We start from the raw sequence: 23,118 nt of genomic DNA, 5'->3' as shown, positions 1-23,118 counted from the left end.
TTAAACTAATCTCGTAGTCTAGAATTTAAAAAAATCCTTTTAAGAAATGTTACATGCAGTGTCAGGCCTTCTCTCCTAATGGTTTAAGGAACAGAACAAAAATGAGTATTCAAATTTCCCACATTGTTAAAACCGACTGGAATAATTTAAGTATGCTGACTTAAATGTAAGATCTCTCTTAAATATGTATTTTAAATAATCATAATCCCATTATCATCAGTGCTTTTTTTTCTCCGATTACTCTTCTTAAATTCACATTCCTCCTGACTGAAAGAAACCATAATTTATCTGAAGAATTTCAAGATGTTTCTTTCAAAATAGCTATCATAGGCTGTTGTTCTCAAAAGGATTGAAGCCACAAGCTGCCTGCAATTGGTGGCCAGTGTTAGGAGAGTTTTTCCTAGTCTCAGCAGAACTGAATAGATCACCTGCGTTTATGAGGTTTTTTAAGCTTGTTTTAACAGTTTCAGCAAGAAACTGTTAATTCAGTGGATTTCAAAAGGGGTCATTCTTCATAACAAAGTCTGAATGATGAAAAATAAGATCAAAATAACAAATGCTTCTCTTCGAGGCTGATCATTCCACTAGATCAACTTAACTAAGGAGACTTGGAAGCTAACGAGGCAAGATGAGGTAGATATGGAAAATACAGAATGAGTCAGAAGGGAAGGAGAGTTTGGAAAGCATCTATTAAGGGGAATGGAGTATTGTTGATCCCACATTTAAAAAAATCTTTAACCTTGTTTAAAATAATTCTACCTTATTGAACTCTTCATTTGCCCCTGGTTTCTGAGGGTACTTTGCATCTTTGAACTTTGTTCTACAACCTTATGAGTAGGTAACTTTTTGAATCCAAAGCTGGTATTTTTGTGCAGTAAAGCTTGAGGCTTGAAAGTAAGGAGAATGTAGATACACCAGGCAACAAAGGGAATTTATGCTATGAATACGGGTGTGCAAAACAGAACAGATTAAGACAATTACGAAGAGGGAAGAAACTGATCTATACCAGCTCCAGTTACTCCAGAAAAACAAAGCAGCTGATAAATTAACCAGCCCATGACTTTCTCTTTACTTTGTCATTCTCTAGAAAAGGATTACTTTTCTTGGCTTGGTGATCAAGTGGGGGAAGCATTTTTTAAGATGATCAGAATGAACAGTCAAGCGCTCCTTTTTGAGAAGGGTGAATTAAAGAGAGTCTCCATCAGACACTGTTGGTTAAATTATCATTTCCTGGCAAACGGGTTTAGGTGTCCTTTCAGAAAACAGAGCCAGAGGCAGAATCATGATCCTGACAGCCCAGTGGGTGTGCATATGGGATATGGAAACATGAGTTTAAATATCAATCTAATTAATATTTAAATAGTTTGTACAAAAGGGAGCAGTTTCAATAGAAGGGAATACCTAAGACTACTCTATGAGTTGGAAAATTGATAATGGTTATGTTGGCTCGAGTCCTTATTCTGAATTAAGCAGCGTGTATTTTAAAGCCACGTCTTGCTATTCCCATAGAGCATCCGAGGCAGTGCGCTACTGTACAGAGGTTTTGTAAATGGTGCCTAGCTCCTCTTAGGTAAATTCAGGTGCATGTAAGACTGGCATTTGGGATTTTTTTAAATTGGAAAAACTATATTCTGAACTTGATTCAATTGATGGGTATTTTTGGGATGAGCGAACTGTCTTTTCTTAAAGAGAAGAGTCCCATAGTGAGTTGCTACCCAGGCTTAGCTTCAGGAGAGATGGAACCGACGGGGTGTTCCAAGGACTCTGACGGTACCAGAGAAGAGTGACTTAATGTTGATAATTTGTATTGTTAAGCCATTAAGTCTCCACCTAATTTCTCATCTAGCATTCACGCTTAACATTAATCTAAGCAAGGAAAGAATGAGAACTCCAGGGAAAACAGCTTAAAGATCCAGTCGATATTGACACTATGCTGGAGTGATTTGAGGGCAGCACAGGGTACGATCATCAAACCCATCCTTAAGGAGTTACTAAATCGAGTACTAGGATAAATCTGGTACTGGGGGTAACCCGGGGCGGGGCACCAGGGGCAGCGCTGGCCCCGGCCCCGGCCCCGCAGAGGGGCAGCCGCGGGACGGCGAGCCTGGCCCCAACGCCTCCCCGGGCCCCGAGCCCGCGCCTGGGGCGGCGGCTGCCGCCGCTGCGGCCCGCGCTGCCCGGCGGGGGGCAGGCTGCTGGGGCGGGGGCGTGGGGCATGACCCGGGGGGGGCCGGCGGCCCGCGGAAGGGCGAGGGCGCTGCGCGGCGCCAGGCGGGGGGAGGAGGCGGGGGAGGGGGGGGAGGGCCGGCAGGCGGCGTGGGGCGGGGCGGGCGCGCGAACCCCGCCGGCCGCGCGGAGAGGGCTCGCGCCGGGGCCCCGCGCGCCCCGCCAGCCGCCGCGGGCACCCCCCGCGCCCTTCCCTTCCCTTCCCCCCCCCGCCCCCCCGGCCCCTCGACTGCGCGAGCGCCGGCCGTTGCCGGGGTACCCGACGTCACAGCCTGCGGAGGCGGCGATTGGCCCGGCGCAGAGCGCGCTCCCCCCTCCGTGGGCCTGGCCGCCGGCGGGGCCGGGCCTGTCGCTTTCCCCTCAGTGCGGAGCCGCCGCCGGGGCGTGCGCGGCCTCAGCGGTGCCTGCCCGGCCACGTCCTCACTGCCGCCGCCGCTGGGGCGGGGGTCATGGGCCGCCCGCGGCCCGCGCCGCGCCTCCGGCTGCTGCCGCTCCTAGCGCTGCTGGCGCTGGCGGCGCCCCGCGCCCGCGCCTGGGACAGCGGCGACCTGGAGCTCTTCGACCTGGTGGAGGAGGTGCCGCGGAACTTCTACGACTTCCTGGGGGTGCAGCAGGTGAGCGAGGGCCGGGCCGCCCGCCCGGCGCGGGCCCCGAGGCGCGCCGCCCCCGCCGCCCCCTGCCCCGGTCCCTTCCCGCGGGCCCGGGCCTCGCCTGTCACCGCCGTCCCTGCCCCCGCCGAACATGGCTGGCTGGCGCCCCCGCCCCCCCCGCGCTGCCGCCGCCCGGCTGCTCCCCGCGGCACACGGGCCCCGGGCACGCCGCCGGCCCCTTGCCTTCTCGCCTGGCGCTGTCAGCCGCCTCCTGCCCTCGCAGGCCTGCGGCTGTCCCGCTCTGCCGCTGCAGTCCGGGCCCTCCCCGTGCCCCGGCTCCCCAGGCTGCGGACACGGCTTCTGTCCCTTTCCCAGCCTCTTCCCTGCCTCTGCAGGGGCTCCACGCTCCCTCAAGTACTGTTCTATTTTTTGTCCTTGTGGCCCCACCATAAATCAACGGTCCCTCTCCCGCTGTACCTCTCTGTGTTCCTGCTGCCTGTTGCTCTTCTGAATATCTCTCTTTTTCTCCAAATGCATCAACACGTAGGCAAAAGTAGCTCGTGGGCTTCTCCCACTTCCCATACATATCCTGGGCATGGCTGTTTCTCATCTTTCCCTCATTCTATATAGCTGCTGGTTCCTTATCTTCCTAAGATTGTGCATCGCCTTGTGTTGCGGCTCTTGTTTTCTCTCAGACGTGCCATGTGGTAGACTGTGACCCTTTGCCGCAGTAATGGCTTGTAGATTGTTGTATTTGTTTACTTTCCACGTATCTTGGTTATTGCGCATGGTTTTCACCTCTGTTTGCTAGGCAACCCTTAAGATTATCTTAAAGCATTTATTATGCACCTTCGGTTAATTTTCATGCACGTGTAGTCAAGACAGGAACTCCTGTTCCGAATGCTTTTATCCCATGTTTGTTGTGCATGTTCTAGATGTGGTTGCTGGCTTTGCTGCCAGTTGGCACCTTCAACTTGCATCACTTGTCCTGGCTCCCACTTGATGTTCTTCCTCATCTCTAGATGCTCTGCTCTGTGTGTGTAATCTCGCTTGATCTCTATTAATTCATTTTAGCAATCTTCTTTTTGTCGCTTCCTTGCAGTCAGTATTCCTCTCCTCAATAATTAAATATGCAACTCTCTATAATCTGTTACTTCACCCAGAGTCCCCAAAAGACAGGTTGTTCTTTGTTTGTCTCCTAACACCTCTACATTCTGGTGAGTGATCCCACTATTCGAATGGGCTCCCCTGACAACCTTAAAGTTTATTCTGGTGTAGTTCTTGGAGTTTTTGAGAATAATAGCTATATTTTCAGGTCCATTTCATTAGAGCCATGTCTACAAAGAGATGGAAGGTGTCTGCAATATGTAAGGGTCCTGTTTTGGAAACTACAGGCTGTGGTTGTTAATGATAGTGGGGGGATTCTGAGTCAGTTTCATCTTTCTTTTACTCCTTCTTAAGCATCTGGTGTTAAATACTATGGAATACCATCATATATACAACACAGCAAACACTGCTACCCAAGTTTCACTTTCATGAGCCTAAAAATCTAGGTTTTAATTCCTCAATGGCAATTTTAGTGTTAGATAATGTAGGGTTTTGTTTGTTTCAATTAGTGATGTTCAGATCTGGTATGCAACTCTCTGTCAGTATCTTCCACAGTCCTTTTTTCTAGGGCTGAATCTGTACCTTGCACAATAAGTTTAGCAAAATACAATGTTACTTTTAGCAAGTGAATATTCTTCTAGTTCACAGTTCTACTCCTAATCTTAATGGAGAACTTGAATGACTTGTAGCGTGTGAGAAGGGAAAAAGTTGGTGGAAGTGCAACACAAATGAAAGGAAGTTTTGTTAGTTATAAGTATATGCTAGTCACTCATAATGTCTTTATAGCCAAGAGCTGAAGTGTAACTACTATTAGATGCTTTGCACATGCAGCAGAATATACCTGTGAGTACGGTAATAGAGTATACAATGTTGAAGTTGAGCTTCAGCAGACATTTGTAAGCACTGGAAGATGCTGTATAGGTTTACAGGTTCTTCCACACTGTATCCTTTGTTCCTGCTGCTTCCTTCTCCAGCTCTGACCTATACCTGAAGCTTCAAACAAGATACTGAAGCAGGGTTCTGATTTGCAGTGACTCGCTAGGTAGCTGCATCAGTTTTAAGTTACGCTGTGAGAAGGGTAACTGGTCTTGTAACGGGGTCAAGGGAAGTGCACAAATCTCAAGTGTGCTGTATCCTACCTTGGATGTCTTAACATAAAGCTGCCTTCTACCATAACGTCTCTACATGCTGTTTGCACGTTTCTTCAGGTTTTCTGCTATTTTTTAAAACTATGGTTTAATGGAGCTTAGTGGTTATTTTGTGTGTCGCTATTGTTTAGTTGGGATGCTTTCGACTAGAATTCTGTGATTAACTTTTTATAGTTCTGGTGCTAGCGGTGTTATTCCCTCTGCTCAGGTGTTTTTCTTGGCATTTTAGCACAAGAGGGGCGGAGCGTGTGTGACAGTGGCCTTTGTGGCCGTGCCTTTGGACTGTTTCATAATCTTTCATTCATCAATGCTTGCTTTCCCCTCCTCGCCCCCTCCGTATTCCTCTTGGTGTTCATTGCCTTGTATCGTGTCCTGATAATCCCTTCTTCCTTCATGTACTTCTGGGGGAGGCAGCACTTCTCCCATATGCAGGACGTGACTTCTGCGTCTGAGATGCGGATGCTCAACCATGTTTAACAGTGGTATATCAGGGCTGCCAGATTTTTTCTAAACATGTCATCTTGTGTTTTGAAAAAATATAGAGAATGTCTCTAATGCTTCCTTAAGGCATTAAAGCAGCTTAGGCTTTGATAGGACAATTGTGGTACTGGCTGCTTGTTGAACCTCATACGCAATGTCAGAAGTTGATTTTAACCTCAACTGACAAGGTGCAGAAGATGTTGTGGGAAGTCCTGTAGCTCTCTAGCATGCTTTGATGAAGCCTCTGGCTGATGGATTTTTCCCTGGGATTGGAGAGAAATGATGATTTGATTTGTTTTGTTTTGTTGCTAGTCTACGCTTGCAGGAGTAAGGGCTTTGCGTTTTGTCTTTTCGAGGGCCTTGTGGAAGGCTCCTGGTGTTGTCAGGTAGCTGTCATCCAGCGCTGGCAGGGTGTTACGTTTGACACTGCTGTAGTGTTTTCCAAGATGAGTGACTGAGATTAGATAGGGTCTAATGAAAGTGATTTTTGTTGTGAATGTGGAGTGACAGAGGAAGAGTAAGATTGTGACTCTTGGCTATTAGAATAACTATCCTTAGATCCTGACTTCAAGGAGATGTTGGCTGAGAAATCTACAAATGCTCACAGAATAGTTGAGGTTGGAAGGGACCTCTGGAGGTCATCTTGTCCAATCCCCAAGTGCTAGGGCTGAGCACCTAGATCAAGAACTATCTGATATTTATACAAGGACACAATCTATCAGTTTGTTAATCTGTCAGATCGAATGGTAGCATAGCATATATAGGAAGTTTTGCATTGTTATGTTGTTACTGTTGCTGTTCTGAACAATTTGGGAATTGCTCTACCTTCCTGTTTCTTCAGTTGTTCTTAAATTGATTATGTGATTAACTTGAATGGCTCGTTTAAAACATTGCTGTTCGTGATAAGTTTGACCTAGCAGAATGGGGAGATAAGATAACCTTTGGCTTGAGAAAAGATTACGTTTCCGTGTTCCCCAAGTGATTACTGAAGTTGTGTTCAAATGAAGAAAATAGAATCATAAACTCTTGACAGATCAGATGTAATAATCATTTCAGTAATCACTTCAGTATAGCCAGTTTCAAACTGACAAAGGGATCAGGACCAAATAGTATTAATCTAAAAACTCAGATGAAGCAGCAGAATTAAACCAGAGGCTATGCAGACTCAGTAATAAAATTACCCTGTTACCTGAGAATGAGAACATGCAAATGTGATGTCAACTTTTTGGAAAAATTCCAGGAGGATCTGGGGAGCTACAAGCTTGTATGGCGGACAAACAAACTGATCAAGTTAATTTTATTATCTCTTACAGCTTTCAATAGCTGGTACCTGCATAAATATGATACGCTTTGGATGAATCAACTAGGCATCAGTTGAACCTGTGGATCTCCTTGCCAAAATATGCTTTTCATTATAACTGTTTATATGGCTTATATGCTCCTCTACTCTTTTTGGCTTGCAGTAAGGAAGGCATTACAGGCTTCTGAATGTCCTTTGAAACTTTGTGATATGGTTCTTGGATACAAGGGATCTGATCAAGGAATTTCTAGGAAACATTATTTGTTTGTGAAGATGTGCTAAAATGTGTGAGCTGTGTTGCTAGAATTAGTCTGTGCAGAGCATTATGTTACGTATCAGGTAGGACCAAGGAATTTCTGAATAAGGCTTTGGCTTCTACTGGTAATCAGGTAAGGGAACAGGTTTGTATTGAAAGTTCTGTTAGCCCTGTGCAGTGTATGAAAGCAAACACAGAAAGTTTCTCCAGGTGTTCTTTGAGGTAGTAGAAGAGGCCCTGGAAGCTCAAGTTCCTGAGGGAGAGTTAACACCTGGGTGGGTCTTGCTGGCCAACACTGTGGATAAATATATAACCCCTGAAAAATGTTGAGAGAGGTATTTTCTTCAGTATTGGCTTATGCCTGCCTTGTGGCACATGAGGTTTATTTTGAACCAGGCTCTAATCCATTCATGTGGCTTTACTGTCGAGAACTAAGAGCATTGTATCCATGTCATTGCTGGATGATGGGTTTGCTGGGTGATGCTACAGCACAAAGTCAGAACTGCACGTACAGAACGTGATTTTGGTCCTACAGCCTGTGAGACACTGGTATGTTGGCAATTCCAAGAAAGTCCAAGATGTGAAAACCAGGGAGTCAAATTTCTTTGGCTGCGGGAAGCCACAGCCGCTCTAGATGAGCTGGATGTGTTGGGCTAATAGGCTCCTTTCAAGAACACTGGAACAGAGGAGCTGTGTGTACCTTGGCAAGTGGCAGGGTCTGACAGGGTTGTGTCTGTAGAATGCAATGTCTGGTGCTGAGGAATTGGTGTCCATACTGTTTGCATTTCAGAGATATTTTGTTGCTGTTGTTGAACTAATTCCAGGCTGGCTGCATGGACTAAATGCCCGTTTGTGTTGAAGTGTGCTGCTTGCACTACTGGTTTTACATCTTGCAGTTCAGTTCTATTGAAAAGGAATCCAGTTCATGCACTCCAGGACCGCTTCATGATATGCAGTCAGTGGATACAGTAAGGAAGTTTGCTTTAAATGTGCACTCCTGATGTGCACTAAAAAATTGAGGTAGATGCACCTTTAAGGCTATAGTTTATAATAAATGGCTGATGCTGAATTTTACTTCTTGGCATTGCCCTGTAAGAACCTTACCAGGAATGAGCCCTATGACAAATTGTGTGGCTTTTATGGTATTACAAGGCATTACAGGAGACTTAAGAAAATTCTCAGTAATAGGTTTTTGTGTAGTCTGTTTTATGCAAGTGTATTGACTGATGACATGCAGCGTGTACATCACTGCAGTTCTAAAGTTGTGAATTCATATAGATAAAGTTCTTGGACATAGGTTTGGTAACGTATTTTCCAGAAAGAATGGCAGTCTTTGAAGCTGTCAGTGTTATATCGTCTGGCACTGCCATAGTTCTGGCTTTGAATGTGTCACTGTCCATTTAAAAAATCTAGGTAAAACTTTTTTTGCTGTAGAACTTTTTGGGATCTTTGAGTACACAGAGTGGTCTCTTCAAGTGGGAAGAGGCACGTGAGGGACAGTCAAGTCCTTAGCAAGAACAGCCTACCTGTACCTATCTAGGCCTTCTGTCTTCCCTGGCAGGCAAGGGGCACATAAGGAGGACAAAGAAGGGGAAATAAGGAGGGATAGCCCAGAAGCTCAGCAGTTTTTCTTCTTCCCAGTTACAAGCTGGATCACACTCCAAAGACTTATTTTCGTTGCTCTTCTAACACTTAAGTCTGTTCTCCTCCCTGCTGCTTTTTAAGGTTAATATATGTGGGTGCAGTGTTACTAAAATCGTGGACTGTACATCATCTGCAAATGTTTTAGAGGAAATCTAGGTTGGTAACACTGTTTCAGTCTTCCAAGCTTTGGAAGTATTTCATCCAGTGAGACAGAGCTTCACATGCATGCAATTTTGACATCACTTTTTCAGATGATTGTGTCAAAACTGAGCTGTAGGCTTTTCTTGCTTTGTTTTGTAAGATTATTTTGCCTTTGCATGACAAACAGGATATCCACTGTGACCTTCAAAAGTCTTGTGCTGTGAAGTGACATGGAGCCATGTAGCAGCTTGATATCTCGGTTACTCATGTTTGAGGAATCAGAGTTGTTGGGCTAGTGATTACACACCATGTCTAACGGTCTAAGCCTGTTTCAAGGTTGTTTTCTACTTCTTGTTCAAAATATGTATTAAGCAGGTCTAGTAGTTTTGGAAGGCATTAGATATTAATGCACTGTCAATCGCAACATCAGAGTTCTCAGGTGGAAAGATGAAATATATTTCAACTTTCTTGCTCCAAACTGTCAAAAATAATTCACTTCTGTAACACACAACTAGGTAACAGTAGTAGCTGACCCTTACTTGGACAGTGAGGGATCTTAGTCATTCCTGAAACTGTACATTCCTTTTAAGTGATGGATGAGGGAGGGGTTCTTCAAAATTGTTTTTTTTGACTTTAAGAATTTGCTACTGTTATGGCAGTTACAGCCAAAAAAGCCCTCCAAAGCCCCTGAATATACTATCAACGTTAAGGCAATAATAGACTCCATTGCACTCCTTCAAACAAAAATATCATTAGATTTGTTTCTAGGGGCTTTAGCTGTTCGTTCTAGAAAAGTAATTGTGTGGTTTTTCTCAGTATGTTATTGAGATACAATTCTGCATCCCTTCATGGTTTTAAACTTCCTATTTGAGTCCGTTAGTTACAAGTTATACATGGAAGTGAGTTTTCCAGCAGTTCTGGAAACTCTGCTTTTCATAGAAGATGTAAATTATAAAAATTATGTCAAGTCATTGTTGAGATTATTCACTTGGATCCTATAGAACAAAGTTGTTCTGAATTATAGAATAGTTTAATTGCTCACAAGAGTCACCATAAAGAAGCACTTATGATAACTGCTCAGACTTGTAACTGAGCGTGGTGCAGGATATGGGTTTGTGTGTGTGTTTTGGTTTTGTTTTGCCTTTTTTTAACAGTGCTGAACTTCCAGGTAAGCTGCTGATACATAATGTAATCCATTCTGTAAGTGCCCTGACACGTATCATGTATGCATAATATTCCCTGATGTCTTTGTTCACAGTTGCTGCATTTAAAAATGATTGAGACATCTAGACTTAGAAAACTTGTATTTTCCATAAAAAAGGGGATTCTGTATTGTTTCCTATTAAATTTCTGCTTGGAGGTTGTCCAAGGAAAAACAGGGGTTCTTTTTGCTTTCATTGTTGGCTCCTTTCTTAAAGACACAAAAATGTTTCAGAATCTACCATTATAAGTAGCTCTAAAGACATTTACTGTTAACTTGCCCTGACAATTCATTCATATAATACTTTCCTGATTTCTTTCAGATTATATTTTTCTTCTTTCTTGCTGTGTAGAAGGACATATAGCAATAGGAAACTACTATGTTTGGGAACCCAAGGAACTAATGGTATGCCAAGTGCTGTGAAAAGGATAAAACAAGCAGTCTTGATTTTCTCTCTTCCCTCGCCCCCCCCCCCCCCCCCCCCCGGTCTGCAGCAGCAATAATGTTTCAGCTCTTCCTCTCTATACTTCCCACTTCACTAATCCTTTAAGGATGTATCCATAATAGCTTGATCTTCAAATTGCAGAAATAAAAAATGGACTATTTTGCTTCCTAGCAGTTCTGTGTTTGACCTGTAGTTCATTGAAGGGAGTGACCAGTTTCTTGGTGAGGAATTGTAGGTAACCTGTGCTCGTGGCCTCTGGTGCTCGCACAAGGCTATATGTTTTATGCTTGTTTCAAATTCATCTCCTTTGCTGAAGTTCTCATTTATGTGCCTGTGTTGGTATCTAAAACAGCCACATAATTAATCTAACATACAGTTTTGTAAATGACTTCCCAGTGGGCTTTTTACTACTTGACTGCTGTGCATTGTGGTTATCATGTTTGTCTGTAAAGTTGTGTAAAGAAAAATCTTAGAGGCAGCCTTAATTTCTTTCTGTTGAATGAGAAACCTCTTATGCTCCATCTAGAGTAATTTTATAATTAAGATTAACACGATTTTCCAAGCAGATCTAGAGAAAACTATACCTTTAAGGGAGATATTTGGAAGTATCTATGGTGCTATTTTAACTTGGTAAAATTTAAAAAAATAAAATGAAAATTCAGCATATAAAATGTTTCTTAGTTGGGTTGGTGCTCCTTGTGTTCTCAGCAGAGCCAGTAACAAAGAGCGTGTGGTGCTGTTGCGCAGCTGAGCCAGTAAGAATGACAGTATAAACGATAACAAAGGGTTTTTCATCTACAAGAATAGGTCTGATATTAAAATGAATAAAAGGAGGAAATTAACATATATCTGAAATGTTTTGGTTTTCCACAGCATCCTGGTGGGCTAACTAAATTCATGCAGCATGTGCAAACCTGCAGTTTTGCTTTTGATTTGCTTGTTAGTGTTCGTGCTTTTGCTTAGCCATACGCTGCTCCTGTTAAAAGTTTGCTTCTCTCAATTTTGTGTTCCTAAACAGTAGTGGGTTGTTTGTTTGTTTGTTTGTTTCACCCGCAGCCTAAAATTATTGTTTTTCCCTAAATTATGAGGAAATTTGGGGTTTCTGGGTTTCTTTTGCTTCTTGTTTGTTTGTCCATCAGCCTTGTTTGGTTGTTACTAGCTCTGTATAAAAGCGATTTGTAAACAATCCTATATATGTGGCAATGTGTTGTACACATGTGGTGTGTGTTACAGTTATGCAAACAATAACACAGTTTGAATGTAACACTTTAAAGCACGGTTGTGTATTACTGGGCTCTCATCTGATGGATTGCTTAAGCGCAAATTTCTTAAATGACCTGGCTTGCAAGCCTTACAAACTGTTCTTCTTGATGTCAAACAAAGATGTGGTGGAATGAGAAGAGAAGAAAATTCATAAGCAATCTCTCATCCCTGCTAGATCTGAAATTCTTCCTTCTCAGCATTAATCTGGAAAACTTGCAGAGAAAACCAGAAGATGCATGGGAGCTGTTGAAATAAAGTCACTCTGCAATCTTTCTCTGGCTAAAGAAAGAGTGAAGAACTAGGGGAGTCTTGCTTTTATACAGAGGCTGTGATTCTGAAATGCTGCTGTCTCCAACACTGTAAAGTGCTTTTGCTTGTTGAAGGAAGCATTCAGTGCTGATGAGGACACGAGAAAGCTGTGAAGTAGCCCTATTGCACTGATTTGGGGTGAACAGCTTGTTTTTACCTACCCCTGAAAATATTGCAAATGATTCTGTAGTCTGATTGATCAATGTTTTATTAAATTTCAAACTCATTTAGACTAGCTTTTATATTTAATAATCACCATTTCATAGTCAGTGATTCCTATAGTGTTCTTTCATGGGATATAAATGCTGTGATGGAAGAGAAGAAGAGCCGTATGCCATTTAATTTTGTGACAGTTTACAATCATATTAGTAATTGCTTTAATGGATATTGTGTCTAACAGTGGCTGCTAAAACGTTACAGTAGAACAAAAAAAGTCTGTAAAATTTCATCCTATATGGAAGCCTCTTCCCATTTCCTATTAGGAATTATTTAAAATCTTATTCAATGGAAATGAAATCTTACTCAATTCAAGCACTTCTTTCAGTTGATTAAAAATTTGAAATAAACTTGTTTTCCAACCTGAGTCTACCTATCTGTTGAATAGAAAGTATTTCTTCTGTCTGTTTCTGTGTGGGTTGTAGTTTCTGTTCTACTGAATATTTTCGTCTTTCTATTTCTGCGCCAGTAGCTTTTCAACACTACAAGCTAATCCAGCAACATTCAAAATAAAATAGTGAATTCGAATGTTGGCCTGTTTTCAGGCCTGTATTTCAACAGTTGAAATACAGATTGAGGGTATCTGCCAGTCAGTTGTTTCCTACAACTTAAAATGGTGAAAGAACAAACCTCTTTTGTACAGAAGTTATGTACTATATTTAAAAATTAGGTATAACTGACTTACATTCATGTTCAGTTACATAGTACAGAGTTCCCATGCTGGAGTGCACCAGTAGTCCGTTTAGTAAATCTTTGTGTTTTCTGGTTGAGTAATACTAGGTGCTTAGCCAGAAAGCTGTGTTAATTTTGAAGAGGAAAAAAAAAAATCCAGTCCTCTGCTGGACAGATAGAGACTAACCTATCAATGAGTTACTGACTTACTGATTTCCTCAATCATGATGATTTATGCCTTTCACACACTTATACTTACCTTTCTTACCTACAAATGGATATGATTTATAGACACCTTAATTTTCTGGTAGAGGTGCAGACCGCTGGTTAGTGAACTCGGATTTAAGGACAATAGATGAAGTAGATCATAGCTTACTGGTTTCCAGGGCCCTGTGATTAATTGGTTGAAAATCACTATCTATCTCTGTGTAGTTAGATATTCTTTTGATCACTGTGTCTGTGCAATTAGATATTCTTTTGGTCACTGGAGATACCTACTTCTGTTTTCTTTTTAAATTGTAATCTTTTCCTCAGTGGTGTAATGCAGCGTGGCTTCTGAAGAGGATTTATTTTTTGAATAAACATGTATCAGTTAAGAAATAATGTGGTGGGGTTTTTTTAATGTTATTTGCAATTGAGAATACTAAGCACCCTTACCTTGTCTTGATTGCAAATGTTTAATACTAGTCTAGTATTGTGTCTCAGGGAATGGATCCTGGTGTCTGTGAGGGCCTGTTTCTGTTCCCTAGTCGTCTTGGTCTCCAGGTAGGGCACCCCTCCACATCATCCACGAGCTCCTTGGATGCCTTCAAGGAGCGCTGGATGCTGTCAGTGTGCTCTGGCTGGTTTCCACCCTGGTTTCTCATTATTTATATACTTCTGTATAACCCTTGGACTTCTTAAATAAAAATAATAAAGCCAGTGACAATAGATGGTGTTACCTGGGGAGAGCAGGTGAACCTAGCCATGTTTTGCAGTCCGTTTGCCCCCTGTACCCCTCAGCCTCCACAGTTTTTCATCAGTAATGTTAAAAGGTGCATTCCTGGTGGTGCCTTTCAGTCAGTTGGTGCTGTACATTGGGTTTGGAGAACTATCAGCAATGTGTCTTGGATCGCTTAATGGTTTGTAATTGCCAGCTCTAAGCTCTGCTCTGTGTAGGCATGCTTTGGTTTAAGGTGACAGTCTTGCCTACGCTGAATCTTCTCTCGCTTTTTTGCCAAATCACCTGGTTTGGCATTTTCTCACTAGCGTCTGGTATTTACCCAAAATGTATAGTGTCACTTATGAACTGTGAGATTTCACTGCATGCTCTAGTCTTCAGGTTGTCATTGAAAGTGCTGAATAAAGCCAGTCCCAGCACCAATCCCCCAGCAGGAGACCTTTCAGCTGCCTATTCTCTGCCCTGAAAACTGGCCATTAAACCTTGCTTTTTGTATCCTGTTCATTAATTTTCTACTTGTAAGACTCTTTCCTCCCATCCTATGGCAAGTTAGTTTCTTTGATAACCTTTGGTGTGGAACCTTGTCAAAAGCTTTTTCAAAATTGGGCTGTACTGTGTCTGCTGGACCTCTCTCTGTCCTTACTGATGCACTGCGAGGACTGTGGTGGGTTGGTGAGGCAGGATTTCTCTTTGCAGAAGACATGCAACATCTCTTCTGACAGACCACGTTTATCCATGTCTATAGTGACTTTATTTTTATAGCCCCTACTGCCTTTAGTAAGGAAGGATGACAAAGTTTCTGGTCTGTAATTCCCAGGATCACTTCTGTGGTTTTCTTTTTTTTTTTTTTGTGTGTGTGTGTGGATGGGAATCACGTTGGCAGCCTGCCAGCTTTTTTGCAGTACTGGGTTACCTTCTTCATCTGCAGGTCTGCAGCTTTGTATATAAATTTAATTCAGCAATCTCAGGTGAAAGCCATGGTCCTGGTGACTTTTTAGCATCTAATTTGTCTGTTTGGAGTAATACGTCTGTATATTTATTTCAAGTTGAATTAGCTTCTCTTGACCTGTCTACTGCAAAGAATGTGTTGGTGTGGGAATACCTTGAACATCTCCAACAGGAAAGACTCATTAAATAAATTATTAAATTGCATGGCTGTAGCTTTGTTACTGAATGAAACTTCTTATAGTTTTGTCATCAATCAGTCCGTAGCTAGCATCCTGCTTTTGATTACATTTAAAAAAATAAAAGCGTTTTGAAAATCAAATAAATTGCCACTGTAGTTTGTTTGGATAAATACAAAGTCCTTATTAACAAGTTAGAAAGAAGTGGTCAATGCGGTTTTTTAGCTACACATTCCATGAATTCTAATGAAACTGGCACAAAATCCACCACGTTACTGTTGTAGTTATTGATCATTAGAAGGACGAATAGCTGCTGTTATGCAGTTTGCCTGTTCTACCTAGTTACACATGTATGATTAAGCACATTTTTCTTAGGAGGTCAGGCCTTTAACTGAGATATCCTGATGGAGTTCAGGAACGTATCATCTGCTTCTGGTCACTTTGCTTTAGTAACTAGCATTAACTCTGTAACATCTCAGTCTTGGACAATAGTTCTCTTTTCAGAAGGTAAAATGGAGGGCTTGGGTTTGTATTACTGCTTGAGTTAGGACTTAAGCAGAGTTGGTTTGTGTTCCCCCTCCCTTTTGACTTATGGTACCGTTATACTATAGTAATTCTGTGGATTTATTAATTCCCCAGCAAGGTTCTTACTGTAATGTAAGTTTATAATTTTGGAAACAATGAGATTATTTTACTCTAGTTATCCTAATTTTGATGGTACCACTTACTAGCAATGTCTTTGCTCGTTCCTATTGATTTAAGCAAGATTTTGGTATTGCTTTGTTTCACTTATATAAGTCTTGTGTGAAAACTGCAATGTTTATGTTTTCTATTGAATGCTAGCATTGTTAGGATAAAGAAGTGAGAGGGCTTTATGAAATGCCCTCACTTCTAGAAGTTTTTAAAAGATAGAAACTTGTCAAAGTAAATTTTGCAGCAGAGAACTTGTTTGAAATGCAGGAACTTGAAGTGACCATATTAAAGCTAAAAGTTGTATTGAATAAAATGTATTGAATTTCAAGGCTTTAGTACAGTTCTTTAGCGTACAATCAATTTTCTTTTTCTGCTAAACAGAGTTGATCTGTTTATTGTTCAGGGACTTGATAAACTCATACTTCTAGGTACTCTCTAAAGTAATTAAACCCTGTACCTAATCCCTACCCATTGCTTCCATGCTGTGCATACACCTTGACTAATGTAAAGAGTTGTGAATTTAGGGTAGACTTGGCTCTTTGCTAACATCTACATTGCTGAAGCAATGCACTGAGAAATCGAGTTTGAGAACCCAAAGAAAGAGTAACTAGAAAAAAGTATGGGGTAATGAAAGACTAAATCAGACTGCATTTTCTGGGAAGTCTAGTTCTGTAGGTACTATGTATTGGGTGTGGAGTTCAGATGGACAATTTCATAGGAGAGGTGTTGGTGGTGAATATTTCCTAGTTTGAGCCACCTTAACAGTTGGACCTAGAGTTGTCTCGTGTAGGCTCCAATTTGTCATACTGCGACAGCAAATTGCAATGTATAGGTGCAATTAAACACCATTTAGTGTTGCAGCTGATTTTTATCACACGTCTTAGCTTTATCTTGATTTTTGGGTAAAACCATAATGTTTAATTCTATCAGTCTCTGAAGCTGTAAGTTTGAGTAGACTGTATTTAAATCTGAAATGTTTAGATAATACTACATTCTCCCTCTAAAAGGGATAGAGTTAGAGAGCAATGCACTTGAAGTAAAAATCATACCCTAATAATAGAGAACTTTAATCCTGGTATTATATTTCCTATTTTAAACCATGATGTTCTAAAGATTTCCGTACAAAACATTTGTTTGCATTCATTTTATAGTATTTGAAGTCTAGAAAATAAATTGGGACGCTATTTTTGTTTAAAATTTGCTCTTGTATAGATTGCCATTTTGCATTGCAGAATCTCGACTTCTCTTGCAAATGTATTTGTGAATATAAACACTGCTTAAGATTGAATATGGATATCGATGTTTTCTTTCTAAGGTATCATTTCGTTTATCTTCTATGTGTTTGCCTTCTTCAAAGTTCAGATTTTTAACAACAAAAAAAAATTAAAGAAAACTTGTCTGGTATTTAGGGAACTTTAACAGGGCCGTGGTATCTCCTTAAATTTCTGACCTAAAGAAAGCAAAAGGCTGTAAAACATGCGTTTCTTCACTTCTGGAATATGTAAGATGCATTCCCATAGCTTCTGTGCTCTTTTCTAACAGATTAACTCGAAGGCACTGCTATTGAATTAACCAGTACCCTGATAATAATGGGATACCGTTATCCTGTCTGCTGTCATGAGATACGAGAGCCTTACATGACAGCTGGTTAGACGTGATCAGATTGATACTATGGCCAGGACAGACAGTACTGGACTAGGTTGGTTTCTGAAATTGATTTCTCAGTCAAGATATCTTGATCAGGTATTCAGTATTTTGCAGTCCAGCTAAGACAAATATACAGAGTACTTCCAATTCCAGCTCCAAGAGCAGAACTTGCTATTAGCATAAAACCCAGCACCCCCTGCAGCTTGCACAAGGATTGCTTGTGGAGTCCCAGGCTGTTTGGCTGCAAGCCTTAGGGAAGTACATACATTGCAGTCATTTCCATTCTTCACCTGAGTATCAGATTCACAGAACGATTTGGTAAGATTACTTTGGTTCCTCTCAAGGGGTACCTTGCTCAAGCAGAGGTGCCTTTTGAACTCCCCACTGGTGAGAGGTGGGGGATGGGAGTAGGTGGATAAAAAAAATCCACACACAAAAGGAGCGCCACCTCCTAAAAAATTTCTATTAATGGATGTAGGCATGAAGGTAAAAATGCCTAAAGGGATGGTATCTGATATAAGTTGGCAAAGCTGGAAAATAATGATTAAACTCGCATGGTAAAAATGTGTCCCTTTGTCCGGTTGTATAATGAAGCTAGTATGCCATTTAAAGATGAGATGGTATGAGTCCTGAAATGGTGGTCAAAAGAAGAAGGAAGGAGTCCCTGAAGACATTGATTGCTGAGATACCCTAATAATAACACATGAAAGAAAACCAGCGTGTTGTGAAATGTGGAAATTAACTGATTTCTGTGTGTGTCATGGTCCCCCCCTTACTTTTTTTTTGTGTGACTAAATTAATATACAAGTTGTTAATTTCTGTGCTAGGCTACGGTAAGAGTATCTGACATAATCATTCAATCTCGAAAATGTTGTTCCGACTCTCAGCCCAATGCTTGTGCTCTGGGATCTAATTGAACATCAGTAGTAACAGATTCATATGCTGGCAGTAGGCACCTTGAAAACAGGACTCACTTTCACAAGGATCTGTCTTGTAATGACTTGGTTAAGGAAAAACATCATTGCAAGAGGTGAAAAAATACTCTAGATGAATTATACTAGTGTAAAACCTATCACTTAGTCAAGTGAGATAGAGTGTGTGATAGCACTTTGCTGAGTCCTGACATGCTGGCGAGAGGAAGGAAAACAGGAGAATCTAGTGGAGCCAGCGTGTGCTTGGAATGGCAGGTTACTTCGGGGAGGTTTCTTACCGTCACTCTTGCTGATTGCCTAACAGGCTTGAGGTCTTCTGTGTTAAATTTTTAAGGTAAATATTGAACCGATGATTTTAGCAAAAATCATTGCATGTGCCCTGGTATAAATGTTCTAAAATTGTGTTTCATTTCAAGCATCAGTAATCTGGAAAATGTACTGCAGTTGCTAATATAGCCCAAGGAAAGGAGCCAATCTTCAAAAGAATCATTGCTGATCTTTTGCTGACACTTTAAGTTGCATCTTACTTATTATGCTGTCCTTTGATTTCTGTTTAAGTTGGACCTTGATAATTTTATTTGGATAAAGTATGAAAGCCTACCCCATTTTCTGACAAAGCCAGGTCCAGACGATGTTTCAGATGAATTGGTCTTTAATTTCTGGGCCATAGCCTTCCTTCTAGAGTCCCAGTGATATTCCCATCTTGACAAAGGAGGGCAAGGGCAGGTTTCCTTCCAGCTACTACTAGAATAAACACCTGTGGCCCAAAAAAGGAAGCAGAAGCTTGCTGTAGACTTCCTGCATATTCTGCTTTACTTGCTCTTCGTTATTTCCTTTACCCAGAAAAGACGCAAACAAATCCTCAAAATGAATGACCTATGCTGTTTTTTTTCCTCTTCGATTTCTTCATTCCTCTCTAGACTTAATAGCAGATGTGTTTAGACCTGCCTACCAGGGCTTCATTTTCTAGATTAATATTTCGCAACAGGTTTACAATTTTCAGTAGCCATTAGCTCACTGGGCATCATGGAAATTTTTTTTGCCCCCCCACCCCCCACCCCCCATCCCTGTCTTCAAACTGTCAATCCTAGAATAGTGATGGAGAACAAGACAGTTACCTGAATGGCTTCTTGTTCTTTGCTATGCCTAAAGCTTTGTTTTTCACCAAGACAGCATTGTTGCTGGGACTGCACTGAGTGTTTTTCTTTAATGAGGGCAGTATATGGGGTCCCTGGTGGCCACAGCTGAGAATTGCTGAGCTGACTGTGATGCTTGAGTATTGTTAGGGCTTTGTAAATACATCTTAGGAACCTTCTGCATTGCAGTTCACAGTGATTGTCCATGCAGCCCCTGGAGCTAATAGTTATTCTCTCCTCTTTGACACTTTCCATGGCTTTTGTGCTAGTTTTTTCTTCTGTTCTAATTTTCAGAGGCTGAAAGAGTGAACAGTCTGACAGTCCTCTCTGTCCTGCTCGAGTATATACTGTACTTCGTCTTCTGATTCCTCTTTTTCCCTTTTTTGTCCTCTCATTAAGAACTATAGTTATCAATCAGGGATACTATACAGGGATATCTGTAAATTTTAAAGCACCCTTTCTCTGGTTGCTTTTTCTTACCAGTGCATTCGATACATCCTTTTGAGAGATCTGCAATCAGCTTGAACTACATCTAATAATCATGTTTGGGAAGAAAAACTAAGGTGTTTTTTTCTTTCTTTTTTAAATCTGCAATGTCGTCGTCTTATGTTTGTCACAATCTTGGAGGTCATCTTTTCTCTTTATTGTGTGGTTGGTTTGTTTGTTTTTAAATGTATTCCTGCTGCCATCAAATTTTACTGTGGCTTTCACTGCTCATCATAAATTCAGTCCTTTCTTTCAGCTCAGGAGCTAAAGTGGTCGTATGTACCCTGGTTAACTTACATTTCAATTACTTCAGGAACAGCCTCCTTGTCTAATCCCTATGCTTTCTGTAACTAAAATGACTGTCTAAAATTGGTTTTGGCTTTTCAGTTGGACCTCGAGATTGAATTGCCAAGCAACAGGCAGTTAGTGTTGCCTTGAGCTTAAAGCTGCATGTGGCTTTAGGCTGTATGTTACACTCCCTCTGTATTTTCCCTTTTTTTATTCTTGCCTTTCTTTTTTTTAATCTGCACATACTTTAGCTGTTGGTGGTGGTTTGTTGTTTGTTTGTGGTTGTTTGGTTTTTTTCGTCTTTGCTTGTTCACTGGTTTTGAGGCCATTTTGGTCTTTTCTTACTCGTGTAATTTCTGAAGATCCATTTTTACTTCTGCATGTCAGTATCAGTCCTAGTCTTCCTTTCCCAGTGTTACAGAAGAAATAATTGTCCTAAGTTTCATAATATATACTTTTATTATTTGTGGCTTTCTCCAGTCAGTCTCAAACAAATATTTGATGTGGTCTCAATTTCAACATGTAGGTGTTAGACTAATGATTACTTTGAAGGAGGATTTTTCACAAGCGTGTTTGAAAATTGCTGGTCTAGAAATGAAGTGTCTTTGGACGAGCAGGCTGGGTTCCAGGGCCAAGCAAACACAGAAGTCAGATCTTTCAGACTGACCTTTTCCAGCTGGAAAGTTTGGCGCTCTGGAGGTTGCTTTCCCAATGGCAACGTTTTAGCAGGCGGCTTTTGTGTGAGCCTGCTTTTCAGCAGAGAGCTGGCTCTGCTCGGTTAGAAGTAGGTAAGTGGCCACCCACTGCTTAGATAGCACAGATTTAATCTGCGGACTGGTAGACACAGGATTTGATAGAAATAGTTCAATAGTTCTTCCCTTACCGATGAAGTATTGATAAGGTATAAAATATCTTTGGTATAGAGAATATTATTTTTTCTGTTCATTTTAATCTGGTAGCTATTCCTTTTTCCATTTTTAAATTTCTGTAACAGAAGTTGAATTCTTAAGCTCTATTGTATGTGCTAGATGCTCTTCTGTCTAGCTCAACAACACCAAGAGGTCTTTGTACTTTACCTTCTGCCATGAACAAAATATCCCATCGGAATAACTGCTGAAGAGAAAGTGTAGTGAAATAAGGTTGTGTGCATGGAAGAGCAGTTAGAAGCAGTTAATGCAATTTCACTGTGTGTATGCTAGGAGGTTTATTTTAGCGGTATTCCTAGTCATGGTGAAGACCTTGTGGGATTTCTGTAATTCGAAGCGTTGTATGTGGGAGTGATGGGCAACTGTGGGAGTAGTTGTACCGTAAGTCACTCAAGGGGTTGAAATTGAAGTAATCAAGGTCTTGCAGCCTGGCTCCATTCTGCTGTTACTTTATCAGTTCTTTTTCCTATTTATTCGATCTAGACAAACCTTCCCAGTTTTTTGGTGTGTTGTGTGTTTGTTTCCCCATAGGTCACTTTTGATTGTAGAGCATTAAGACTTCTCCTGACATAACACATGTCCACAGTTGATTACAGCTGTGGAGCACAAAGGGAGAGACTGACATAGCTGCATAGTTGCTGCATTAGACACTGTCGAAGAGATGGGCTGCTGTTTTGCCCTTTCTTTTGAGATACTGCCAATAGGCAACACTAAGTCTGAGGAGACGCTTGTGCTGTTCCTTCTAATTATGTTACGGAATTCTTCCTAATGGCTAAATTCAGTATTTTATAAGTGTTAAGCATTATGTATATTATTGCTTAGGAATTCTTTTGTTGTGATGCCTTTTTCTTCTAGATATAACGTTGGGGAGTATCGATGTAGATTTTTCTTCTGTGCAATTTGAAGTAAAAATGAACGTTGCAAAAAGAGATTTGAAACCATTGCTGAATTTATTGTGTGAGGCTTCGTAGTGCTCTGGAGTAGATATACCAGAACTTCAATAAAAAGAACCATAACGATTTTCACTATTCAGTATTTATAATTGTCTCTATATTGTACTGATCATTTAATCTGATTATTGAGATTTTACATTTTTAAGTTCAGTTTTGGTTTCTTACCACTTGATGGCAGTGAAGGAGCTAGTGTTGCCAGGCAAAGGTTCAGGGCAAGAACCCATTATGAATAACAAAAGAGGAGGTACAAAGGGAAGCCTCTGACATTTAATATTGTTCACATTTCTAGGTGATATTACATATACCACAAATGACAGTAGAGGAAGAAAAGCCTCTAGATGGAGCTTCAGTACTTCCAATGGGGAGAGATTTTTATACTCAAATGGTTTGCTCCTATTTATAATAATTATTTCAAACAACAAATTTCCCATTTAGAAATGGAATGATACCAGACATAATCAATAAGTAATATCAGTGCTTCTACTATTCCAAACATACTATACTTCTTGAAGAGCATGCAATTCTGACAGTTTTCTCACACCTTCTGTTCAAATCCTGCAGCCTCTCAACATTCTTAGGAATTCTCAGGTATGGTTAGAAATGTGCGACGTAGATTAAGGATCAGCATAATTATTCAAGCTTTTTTAAAAAAAGATAATTGGATTTTACTGGTGGACCAAAAAGAGAAACTTGAGAAATACTGTTCAAATTGGAGACTGCCCTGCAGTATTTACTGTTTTGCATGGTCTAGTCCCAGTGAAGAAGTGTTTGTTGTAACATTAAATATGACAATGCACGGATGTACGTTTGAGGCCCTTTATTAGTGCAGGTTCTTTTGCACTTCCTACACCCATGTACACCTCTTGCCAAGCTCGTATGGGGAAATGAACCATATAATGGCCCTGCTATAGTAATTGGCTCCACATGGGCGGACTCTAGCGCACAGACAAAACCTTATTTGAAGTAATTGGTGCTTTGTGTAGGTACAAGGGTCT

General features: G+C 41.1%; 1 protein-coding gene across 2 annotated transcripts in view; it reads left to right on the top strand.

Moving 5' to 3' along the window:
- The first annotated feature begins 2,440 nt into the window (after nt 1-2,440).
- The window catches only part of DNAJC1 (DnaJ heat shock protein family (Hsp40) member C1), a 112,387-nt gene continuing 91,709 nt past the window's right edge, over nt 2,441-23,118 (top strand). For both annotated transcript variants that reach the window (XR_015708746.1, XM_087776578.1), the window contains exon 1: nt 2,441-2,840. Coding sequence is in view for 1 of the 2 variants with exons in the window: in XM_087776578.1 (XP_087632704.1) it covers nt 2,676-2,840 (165 nt within the window). In the remaining variant the exon portion in view is untranslated. The remainder of the gene's footprint in view (nt 2,841-23,118) is intronic.

Source organism: Nipponia nippon, unplaced genomic scaffold, assembly GCF_047370975.1.
Source record: "Nipponia nippon isolate SJK-2023a ecotype South Korea unplaced genomic scaffold, ASM4737097v1 scaffold_1, whole genome shotgun sequence".
NCBI classification, from domain to species: Eukaryota; Metazoa; Chordata; class Aves; order Pelecaniformes; family Threskiornithidae; genus Nipponia; species Nipponia nippon.
This window is presented reverse-complemented; position numbering and strand designations above follow the sequence as displayed.